Source organism: Sinocyclocheilus rhinocerous, unplaced genomic scaffold, assembly GCF_001515625.1.
Source record: "Sinocyclocheilus rhinocerous isolate Xijiao unplaced genomic scaffold, SAMN03320098_v1.1 scaffold2008, whole genome shotgun sequence".
Taxonomy (NCBI): Eukaryota; Metazoa; Chordata; class Actinopteri; order Cypriniformes; family Cyprinidae; genus Sinocyclocheilus; species Sinocyclocheilus rhinocerous.
The window spans coordinates 319,217-330,507 of NW_015644775.1; the positions used below are offsets into that span (position 1 = coordinate 319,217).

At 37.2% G+C, this 11,291-nt stretch overlaps 2 protein-coding genes across 5 annotated transcripts in view; one reads left to right on the top strand and one right to left on the bottom strand.

Annotated features, from left to right (window-relative positions):
• The first annotated feature begins 412 nt into the window (after positions 1-412).
• On the top strand, positions 413-4,999 carry LOC107758813 (neuroguidin-like). Its single transcript, XM_016576638.1, has 11 exons — positions 413-501; positions 733-792; positions 924-995; positions 1,085-1,222; positions 1,602-1,686; positions 1,783-1,835; positions 2,767-2,881; positions 3,003-3,177; positions 3,308-3,455; positions 3,599-3,659; positions 4,592-4,999. The coding sequence occupies exons 1-11, from the start codon at positions 478-480 to the stop codon at positions 4,609-4,611; spliced, it is 951 nt and encodes a 316-aa protein (XP_016432124.1). The 5' UTR covers positions 413-477; the 3' UTR covers positions 4,612-4,999.
• A 2,237-nt stretch (positions 5,000-7,236) lies between these two features.
• Positions 7,237-11,291, bottom strand: part of LOC107758815 (polyadenylate-binding protein 2-B-like) — a 9,772-nt gene continuing 5,717 nt past the window's right edge. For 2 of the 4 annotated variants that reach the window (XM_016576640.1, XM_016576642.1), the window contains exon 7: positions 7,237-7,826. In XM_016576640.1, the coding sequence (XP_016432126.1) occupies positions 7,631-7,826 (196 nt within the window). In that variant the 3' untranslated portion in view covers positions 7,237-7,630. Of the gene's footprint in view, positions 7,827-7,978; positions 8,934-11,291 lie in introns of those variants that run through there. The other 2 variants (XR_001642061.1, XM_016576641.1) reach the window with 2 other exon arrangements.

Below are 11,291 nucleotides of genomic sequence, written 5' to 3' on the forward strand. Positions count from 1 at the left end.
AATCACAAATTCTATTTTAGAATTGTGAATTAACTACAAACAAATAGATATCTGCAATTTGATCCTGTTGTGTTTATATTGGTTCGATACCAGCTGAAAAATGCTCCCAAACCCCTCTAAAACCAGCCAACATATCAGCCTAAAACCAGCAAGATCAGAGAACCACCGTATGCTGGATTATGAATTCTAGCAGGAATGGTAAACAAAAATAGTGTTCATGTTTACAATTTTTAGTATATAGTGATATGTATGTTTTAATTTTACTTTGAATGGCTCAAATATCGGCGTTTTCGGTCGTTTTATCTTCGTGTATGTAATACTCTATATAACAATTAGTCTATATAATAATTCAAGCACATCCGAACACGAAATACTCCTGTCAATCATTTTCAATCAATTTGTCTCAAGACGATTTTTGAATTGCGTGCTCTGAGTTTTGTCCGTACGTGGCATCCGTATCAACTTGGTTAATCGAAGATGGCGGCCACCACCGTTGGAAACGTGAGTTATTCTAAATGAATTCGTCTTTAATTGAACCTAAACATAGATGTGTTGTGATGTAACTGGTAGATTATAGTGTTATTATCATGTTCCATGTCGTGGAATTGTCTTGCGGATTATTTCGCGGATAAATGACAAAATATGATGAAACTGTCCATTGGCTAACCTGATGGCCTTTATGATCTATATATTCTCTGCGAAACACTTAACTAATGTAGTTGTATTTTGCAGGATCTTATAGACAATGATCTTCCCACTGCTGTGCGTCTACTCAACAGTCTCACAGAACAAGTCTGTAATGTCACAGAACCTGAATATTCTGCTTTAGATGTTTTTATACGGTCTTATTTTGAGTTCAGCTTCACAATTGGTCATAACGATATGAGAAGATGTGATGGTGATTGACGCTGTCTTATTTTCAGGTTGCTTCAGTAACAAGTCATGTCCGGGACCTGATAAAGAAAGTCAGAGAGAAAGCTTATCAGACCTCAAAGGTAGAAGTATTTTTATGATATTGATTACATATTAAACACCTTCACAATCTTCTAAAAATGTTTGATATCTCCTTTCTTTGTCGCTCTAGGGTTTGTCTTTTTTGGACTTGAGATATCATCTATTACTGTTTTACCTTCACGACATCACTCATTTGATCAGTTTAAAGACAGGAGGAGAAAGTCTGAAGGACAACAGCGCCATCCACAGGCTAGTCACCATAAGGACGGTACGACACCAACCTCATAAAGCACATAACACTCAGAAATTAATTTAGTTATTCCCACCCCTTTGTTAAAACAAAACAAAACAAAGTGTGTCATCCATTTTTTGTCAAATTCCTCAGATGAATCAATTCATTCTCTAAATAAACAAATACAATACTGGCAATTCTGGCATCAAATCAAATATATTGATACCATAGTATTTTCGAAATGAATCCTGTCTTTCTTGGTTATTTCTGACTTCCATATATAATGTAAATGCAATTAAATGTATGGATCAGGTCACATCAGTTGTAAATCAGTATATACTTTTCACAGCAGACTACTTTAATTGCTGTGCCTATGTTCAAGGAGAATTTTCCTCTCTCTGTTTTTGTTGTATAGGTTTTAGAGAAGATGCGTCCACTAGATCAAAAGCTGAAATATCAGATTGATAAATTAGTGCGGACCGCAGTAACAGGCAGCCTTGGTAAGTCTTCCATTCTTACACTTTTTGTCATTGATTGCACATATTAAGAACACTCATCCACAAGTTTACTGCCTTGATTGATGGTGTTTCTTTCAGCTGAGAATGACCCTCTACACTTTCGCCCTAATCCTCAGAATCTGGTCAGCAAGGTAATGTTCCTTTTAATTAAATTGATTTAATTTGTGCATATTTTTAATAAAAGTCTTTTCTATTCTATAAGCAGAGCTAGGTAGATTACTTACAAATTGTAACCTGGCCTACCTGATTCCAAATGACATGATAAAAATCGTAGTTAGTATCATAATCCATTACATTACACATTTTAGGTAATATAATCAGACTACTTTTAGATGAACCTATTTGATTTAAATAGGATAATCATGTACCATATTGATATAAAAATACAAAGGGTAAGAAAATCTATTCCATTTGTTGTTATCAACATGAAGTGCATTAAACGTTACGTCAAGGTTTCCCAAACTGGGTTTGTGAAGGAACTGCCGGGAGTTTAATGAAAAGCTAATAGGTAATTAAATCATAAAAATGTTAAATAAAAACTATTTTAAAATTAATCAAAATCAAACCCTTACTGAAAAAATGAAATCTTTTAATTGCTTGTCATGTGTCTAAAACCAATGTCAGAGAATCGTGAACATGCAAATGTGATACTTTATTATTAGAATATTTATTTTAAAATTTCAGGGCGACTTCAAATAAAAATAAATTAGGTGAAAGAGGATCAGATGACACAAAAGCTGGTGAATTGATGAATTTGTGCATTTTAATGTGTTTGAAATACAAAGGCCTTCCAAAGTAATACATGGTAAAAAAAACAAAACAACTGAGTGATAATTCAAATAAAAATGTATGTGTTCATCAGTAGTTGATTATTGAAAATGTATTGCTATTGTGTAAATAATAAATAATCATGTAATCTGATAACAGGTATTTTAAAATGTAATTTAATCTAATTACAAGTACTTAATTTTTGAATTCGGATTACGTAATCCAGATTACATGTAATCAGTCACTAACCAGCTCTGTCTGTATATATAATTGCTGCATTTCTTTCACACATAGCTGAGTGAATCTGAGAACTCAGATGAGGACGACAATGGAGGAAACTCAAAGGGGCTAAAAGATCCCTCAGCCAGCAGGAAATACGTACCTCCTCGAATTGCTCCAGTGCACTATGGTAAGTGTTTTGATTTTGTAGCAGTTCACGTTGGTTACCTAATTTGAGGATTTAGATGTAGAGACATACAATAGCACTGATAGTTAATACCCATCCCAAACCCTGCCCTGTCCATACACAGACGGAGACATGACAGAAGCAGACCGGCAGAAGGAGCAGATCGATAAACAGAAGAGAGCGGCACTCCGCAGCTCTGTGATCCAGGAGCTCCGACAGCAATACAGTGATGCTCCTGAGGAGATCAGAGACCGCAGAGACTTCCAGACCGAACGGGAAAGCAGAGAAGAGCTCAACAGGTACATGACATGAACATTTATGGAAATATTATATTCTAGACATTAAATACAGTAGATATGGTAAACAAACAGTTGATCATCATTCAGATTTTTTTCACCCCTTTTAATTTTGGAAAAATATTCATAAAAGGAAAAACTATGAGGAGTCCATGATGGTGCGACTCGGTATGACACGTGAGCAGAGACTCGGGAAGAGAGGAATGGTGGGAATGACATCACAGCTGGGTAACATCACACGATTCAGTGACATCAGCGCTCTGACAAGGGGAGAAGCACAGGTGAGCTGGCCTGTGGCATCATGGGTAGTTTTACCTGTCTTGTAGAAGTTCTAGTGATCATTGTAGTATTTCTATAACGGGTAAAAGGCTTTTTTTGTTTGTTTAAGTTGATCTTTTCTGAGTGAATTTTCTCTTTTTGATAGGATACTGATAATCCAAAACCCAAGAAAAAGAAGAAAATTATCAAGAAAGGGAAAAAGAAAAGTAAGTATTTGTTTTGTATGTTATGTGAGTGCTGCTTACTGTATATTAGGGCTGAGCGATTTTCCCGATTTTATCGATTAATTCGAATTTAATGTTTTGCCACAATTTTATTTTGTAGAAATCGAGGAACCGCGATGTTGAATAGAAATATTACCAAATGTTAGAATTAGACACTTTGACAATATGCCGGTGATAACAGTAAAGAGAAAAGAACGATCCAACCACATGTCGGCGCACGTGATTAACCGCTCACGTGTGACGCTCTGTGACGGACCATAAATATAGCGCTAAGCGCCATTCATTCAATGCGCTTTTGTGTTGACAAAGATGCGACGCGGCAGTGGATTAGGTAAAACATGCAAGAAGATGGGAGTGAACTTCTTTTAAAGGCAGGGTATGTGATTTTTCAAAAACACTTTAGAAAACTGATTCGGGCCGAATAGCAAAACAAACTTGTAGCCAATCAGCAATAAGGGGCATGTCTACTCGTGATGTGGAGGAGAGAGCCTAATAGTCTACTGGTGTTATACCTTCAGTCATTTTGAATTTGAATTGCCTTGACTTTTGAGATTTTTTAAAAGCATTTTCCTCGTATTATTTCTGAACACATAATATGTATAAGACAAGTTTGTACAATATGTAGTTGTGGTTTATGCATCTTTTCTGCAAATATATTTAACAAGCTATTTGTTTAACATTTACATCATGTTGACAACTTCATGTGTGCTGCACTTGGAATAGAATTTTCTTTAACTAGAGGGTTAATAAAGAAAAAGTTACTTGAATCATGTTGTAGTTACATTTTCAAGTTGACTAGTTAAAAATCGTAAAAAAATCGAGAATCGGTCAAACATTATGGAAAAATCGAGATTTAAATTTTTTGCCAAATCGCCCAGCCCTACTGTATATTAATACATATTTTAACTTTTCAGTTTTCAGGAAGCACAAGTAAACCACTGATGCCAAGGAGAGATTTTAAGATGAAGTTCAACAAAATGATTCTTTTCATGTTTAAATAAATCTTTCCTTTCATGAACAAGGGTGTGGAGCCTTATGTAAAAAGGTTCGTCTCAGTGCTAATCTGACTACCTTGTTTTGCATATCCTTTAAGTTTCTAATAAAATGAGGTGACTGCATGCTTTATTATTTTTTCAAGTGTATTCAGTGGTGAAACATTTTTGTAAGTGGTGGTCATTAGGATCTTAATATGGCTACACTCATTTCATATTTAATCATTTAATCGGATCTATTCAATCATTGTGTTTGATCTGGTGAACAAAAATGCCCCAATTCTTGATAATTATGTTGAAATAAATGAAGGCAAACTAAAATGATCATGATCAAATATGTATTATTGTTTCTTCCCGTGCAGAGCCTGCATGCATCACAATGGCCGTCACTTGTATCAGGTGTTCTTTTACTGGTTTTTGTCCCACTCAAATCACAAGTTTGCTATACTGTGGCAAACCAAATCAACCATATAATTTTTGCTTTTTCAAAAGTAATATTCCTTGCTTGATGAATGGATATTCCTTTCAGATGAAGCATGGTGGCCTGTGGCAAGCCAGAAAAATATATACAATTCTATTTATATGTTAAAACTATATTATAACTACATTATAAGGGTTTTGAAGTAAAGCTGAGGGATGACCTTGAAATCAGGAGATAAAACCAGTTTCACAGGATTTGTTCAAAGTTTAATGTTAATTGTAATGGACTGTATAACATAAAACCCGCAAATGTGATTTCAAGATGAAGGGACATTATCAAGGACATGCGTGTTGAAATAGACATTTGCTAAATTAGTTGTCACAGCACAAAATGTGAAATTATTCAGAGGCTACAAGGGTAAGATTGCCCCCTACTTGGAGCATGAAGGGTCAAAGTATTTTTCCAAAGTATTTTTTGGAAAGAAAAAAAAGGTTGTGCATAATTATCTGGCTCTTCTTCTATATTTTAAATTATGGTTATCTGATTATCATTTATTGCACTAACCCTCATAAGGTCTGAATTTCCTGTTTACACTTAGGGTCTTTGAGGTCAATATGACCCCAACATTGAAAGAGTAATTGTAAAAAATATATAAATTTTTAATCATACAAATAATATATATATATATATATATATTTTTTGTTCACTTCTCATCTATACATTAATGCTGTGTTTTGGGAGATATGAAGTACTTTTGTACCGGTTTACCACAAAATTCCTCAACTACACCAATAGCTTGCATGCGAAACATTAAATTTTTATGAAAAAATCACTTAAATGATCTAAATTTAATTTTAAGTTGTTTCTGGATATTGATCTATATGTGTTAGGTGTAGAATTCTGTCATCTGCTGGTTAGAGAAAAACTTGAAAGAATAGTGTAGTGACCATATATATCCAGCAGAGGTCCATAGAGATCCATTCATTTTTTCTGGAAGTTGCCAACTGCTCCTCTCACAGCTTTTCTGATATATACTTTGTAAATATATATTGAAACATAAAATACATAAAAAAACGTATTTTTCTTAAAGGTTAAATTAGTTATTAATTTTGGTGTGCCCGCTTTTGCAATAATGCCACATAAATTTGCAGAAATGCCACACAAGTTGTCACTAAAACTTGATTGCAGGCACATATTTATTTCAATTTAAAAAGTAAAATAATTGTTTTTTTAAACCAATACCAAAACAAAAAAAAACAACTGCAATAAGCAGATATGAATGGTGTGTGTACAGGTATGTGAGCGAGTATGCTCGTTTCACACTGCATTTGTGCTCTAGTATCAGGCCTTCGTTTTTGTGTGGACATTTTCAGATTTATTGATTTTATTTGCCAATTTCTATAAAAATGCTCTTTGTTGCAGTCACACGTGTTTGTGCGTGTGCATGTGAATGAGCATGTCTTTTCTACATTGCATTTCTAACCTAGTACCAGGCCTTCATTTCTGTGTGGAAATTTTCAGATTTATGCTGGATTTATTTATTTTTATTCAATTGGACCAGATTTGTAAAAAAATTTTTTTTACATACCTTCAGAACAACCGAATCAAGCCTGTTTTTTTTATTTTTATGTGAATACAGATAGATAATGTTGAAAAGTCACAAAAACTTATTCCATTGAGATGAAGGAAACCATTTTTTTTTTACCTAAGGAAAAGTTGATTTGGGGTCATATTGACCCCAAGGACCTTATTAGGGTCAAGTAAAACTAAAGCATGTACATAATTCAGGTTGTAATGAGTAAAATACATTGTACATCAAGTTGGCATGAAAGCAACAAAAGCATAATCACTATGGTGAGTTTGGAAGGAAACCATTTTGGCCAAACCATCTGATAGAATTACCTTATGGCCAAATAATTAAAAAAAAAGTTTTTTTAGTCGTTTGCGCTTACTTGAGGATTTTACACATACATTTAGGTTTTACTCTTATTTTACACTTTACCCACAACCATGGAAACCTAGCATGGAAGTCACAGAACGCCCCGAAAGAAAGACCAAACAAACACTTCAAATACTTTTTACACAATGTCTTTTATTTTTTTTCTAATTACAGACTCATGGGTTAAAAATAAAATAAAAAAGGAAAACATTTTTTCTCTTTTCATCCATACCCACTCCCCCATCTGAAAAAAGAAAGTGAACAGAAACGAGAAACCCCTCTCCACACAAACCCCCCTCCCTCCCCCTGAAATAAAAGCTCCGAAGCCCTCCTTAAGTAACCGATACCTGTAGCCCACGCGTTAGTGCTCTATCGTGCCCTAACTGCACTGTGCACTGAGAAAGACAAGGCCCTAGAAGAACCCTCCCCTTCAAGCTCTTTCTAGTCCTGCCTCTCTCACTCACTCGCAATTTAAGCAGCCATTGCTCTATCATGGCTCTGCCTTCACGATATATAAATTTGTGTGGTGGATGTGTGCGGTGTCTGTATGTCTGTGTTAACATGGGCCTGGTGCATCTCAGTATATTCATGTTGGTAAAGCTCAGCGCTTGTTATTGTAATAAATGCCTCCCGCAGTGGGCCGGTGGTCGCCCTGTCCCCCTCCCCCGCCCCCCCACATGGAGAGGATGGGGTGAGTGTGCATAGCGGGTGCAGAAAGAGACAGAGACGCCGCCGAGACGGTAGGGGGCGCCACAGCCACGGGAGGAGGGGTAGTCAGCCTCCACTGGTCCTGAAACCTGAAACGACAAGAAGTGGTCTAATATACAAAGAGAGAGAGCATGAGAGACAGAAGGGGTGGGGGGTGGCAGAGAAGCAGCACAGGAACAGGGAAAGAATGGTCGGGAATGGCATATGGCAGCGCGAGACAAAAAAATAACTTTTAAAACACAAAAGAAAAGATCTCAGAGCTCAGGCCATGCCATCTTACAATAGTCGTATGGTGTGGAAGATGGTTCAAGAACAGTAAAAGTTAAAAACAACGCCGAACTCTCAACCACTGTCGGGGTGGGGGGGAGAAGCAGCACAGGAACAGGGAAAGGATGGTCGGGAATGGCGTATGGCAGCGTGAGACAAAAAAAGAACTTTTAAAATACAAAAGAAAAGATCTCAGAGCTCAGGCCATGCCATCTTACAATAGTTGTATGGTGTGGAAGATGGTTCAAGAACAGTAAAACGTAAAAACAACGCCCAACTCTAAACCACTGTCAGAATAACACCGGTGGAGGAAGTAATCCGAGTGAGGGATGAACGGGAAAGAAACCAGCGCTGGGGGGAAAAGGGACTCCAGAGAGAGCACAGACAAAATAAGAGAATATGATCTCAAATAGCACAACTTTGTGAAAACAACAACATTCTTGCTATTAAATTGTTCACATATTCACGTTACAATCAAAAAAAATTTTTTTTTAAAAAGTTAACATTTTTTTTCTGTTTGCCTTTCTCGAGTGCAAACATAAAAGGGGCTGTTTGCGGAGAGAAAACTCACAGCCAGACAAAAGGACACACATCTGCAGCCTGAGATTACATCATCTTCTCAAATTTAAACAAATGCCACCAAATCTCCCAAACGGCCATATTGTACCTTACCAGGGCGATCGCAACACCTCCTCACACGCACGCGCACACACAATCGCACACTGCGGCCAGTCAGTCTGTCTTTCCAGGAGATGCTCTTTTCTTTCTCCCCGCCCCCTTTTTTTTCTTTTTTTCTTCTTTTTTTCTTCCTTTTTTGAGAGGGGTCTTTTTTTCTTTTCTATAGGGATATCTATAGATAGGGGGGATTTCATAGGGGGGTGGGGAGGTATTAGTAAGGGGAGTACCACGATGTTGTTCGCCCTCGGCCCCTGGAAAAGAGAGAGAAAAAGAGGGTGAGTTCTTTTTTGTGGTTGGTTTAAGACGACGGACACCAATTCAATTTTTTGGGGATATGAGTGTTTGTATGTCAGTAATATGCATGTTAAAGGGCCTTACGAGGTGAACGTTTGTGCACTCATGTTTCAGGTATACACATAATTCATAATATGAAATGCAATGTATACCCCTCTTCATCTGATAACTAGTGATTAATGCAACCATGTATAAAGAATCCAGTAAAAGTGGTTTAATATAAAGGGAAGCTGAGGAAGATTATCCAACAGCAAAATGTGTGTGTGTTATATTCAGGCTTTAGAAATGATCTAGTGTCCAGTGTAGGGGACAGTGAAAGCACGCTCTCCCTCTTTCTCTCTCTCTGAATGGGGCAGCTCCTGTGGTCTCTGTAAAGGAGAGATCCTGGGGACATGAACCCTCCAACACATGCACACAGTTACAGTTGACGACACACAGCTCTCCACATATGGACTGGGCTACACACACACGCACACACCAATAAATGCAGGGACATCCATTCAGGCAGCCAGACACGCTCTTCATTCACACAAACCCCCTCCAGGAACAGCCTGTGCGCTTTATGGCACAGAATCCTCTGTCTTATTGGCTGGATACTAAAACAGTCAATATCAGGCTGCAGGAATGAACCCTCCATTCTGGAAGTGAACATATTGTTAATCATGCGAGGGGGTGAAAATGAACCAAAATGGGCTTTTCTGAACCAAACGTGCCTGAGGTCTTGCCTTCAAGTTATTTAGAGCTGAGCTTGACATCAGCTACATACTTTATATAGTTTATCTTGTTTTACAGTATAATCCCATTGGCTAACTGGAAAAATGTGCAACCATATAATAACCTACTTAATTCAAATCTGGGTATCAAGTTGGGTGTGGGATAAAATAAATATTTAAACTAGTGCCGTCAAATGATTAATCGTAATTAATCCAAAATAAAAGTTTTTGTTAACATAATATATGTGCGTACTGTGTATATTTATTATGTATAGATAAACACACACACATGCATGTATATATTTAAGAAAAATTTAGGGCTGCACGATTAATTTAATGCGATTGTCATGCGCATCTTGTCAGTAAAGCCGGTTCTGCCATTAGTAGTAAATCTCCAGCATGTGCTTTCAGATGGAGCAGCGTTTACTACACAGAGTTGTAGTTCACTGACAAGCTACGCAAAATCACATTCATAATCTCAGATGATTTAATAGCGCGATTATGAAATCAAAGAAATCGTTCTGCGATTATGAAAGCTGTTTGCGTAGCTTGTCAGTGAGTTGTAGTTGTGTGTTTATTAGTCACACTGAATTAATGAAAGCAGTTAAATCTTTCGTTTATTCAGCAACCGCTATCCACCTTTTTCTTCCCGTAAAAATGGGCGCGGCCACTTGTAAATTCTATGGGTCTGGCTTCCGGTCTCATCCGCGTCCAGCTATTTTTAGCTGTACAGAACCGCTCGTTTTGCTGCTTGATATTGAAAATTGGTGTGTCTTACCATATTATTTGAATGTGTTGTCTTAAAGGGTTAGTTCACCCAAAAATGAAAATTAGCCCATAAATTATGGGCTAAATTATACGTCATCCGCCCGGAACTGCTGTGTATATTTATTATGTAGACAAAACTTATTTTGGATGCGATTAATCGTTCGACAGCACTAAGTTAAACCAATCAAAAACCTTTCACAGGGCATCAACCCAATCTCAACTCCAACAAAAAAGTCCAAGTATGGCAGTGCACGTACAAGAGTTTCCCAACAAACTGATGTACAAGATTCTGATTCATAAAATGCTTTCACCCTACCAGAACTTTCAACATAAAATCTTCTATTTACATCTCTTCGTCACCGAAACTATTAATTGAGTGCTAAATCCTTTCAGAGGGCCTATCAGGATTTGGGTTGTGTCCCAAAACCTAGTGAAGCGTCTTTCTAGAGAGGACCACATGCCTGTTAAAAAAATTCACCACTGTTAAGCAGCTCACTGTTTTAAGACAACGCAGAAATCATCTTCACATTGGGAAGCAGACTGACTTTCAAACCTCTGGTGAGTGTGAAGGCTCATTCCATGCTCAGAATCTTACACTGCAGGAGGAAAATGGACAGCGATGATGACGATGGCTGTGCATGTGTTTAATGGTTTGTAATTGTTCCTCAGTTTTCCTTTTAACATGACGACACACAGGAGTTTGTACAGAGAGTGCAGACTATAAACTAAGAGTGGTGCGGTTCCTTCTCTCCTCACACCCAGCGGCATTAAACAGGGGCATGCATACATACAGAGGCAGACTGTTATACAATTGCAGATTAGAACAGAAAGGTA

Bases quoted from the DNA above. Each gene is read 5' to 3' on its own strand.
- LOC107758813 (XM_016576638.1), top strand. From the start codon at position 478: ATGGCGGCCACCACCGTTGGAAAC. The intron at 996-1,084 runs GTAGAAGTATTT...TTGTCGCTCTAG, and splicing joins AAGCTTATCAGACCTCAAAG to GGTTTGTCTTTTTTGGACTT. The intron at 3,456-3,598 runs GTGAGCTGGCCT...TCTTTTTGATAG, and splicing joins TGACAAGGGGAGAAGCACAG to GATACTGATAATCCAAAACC.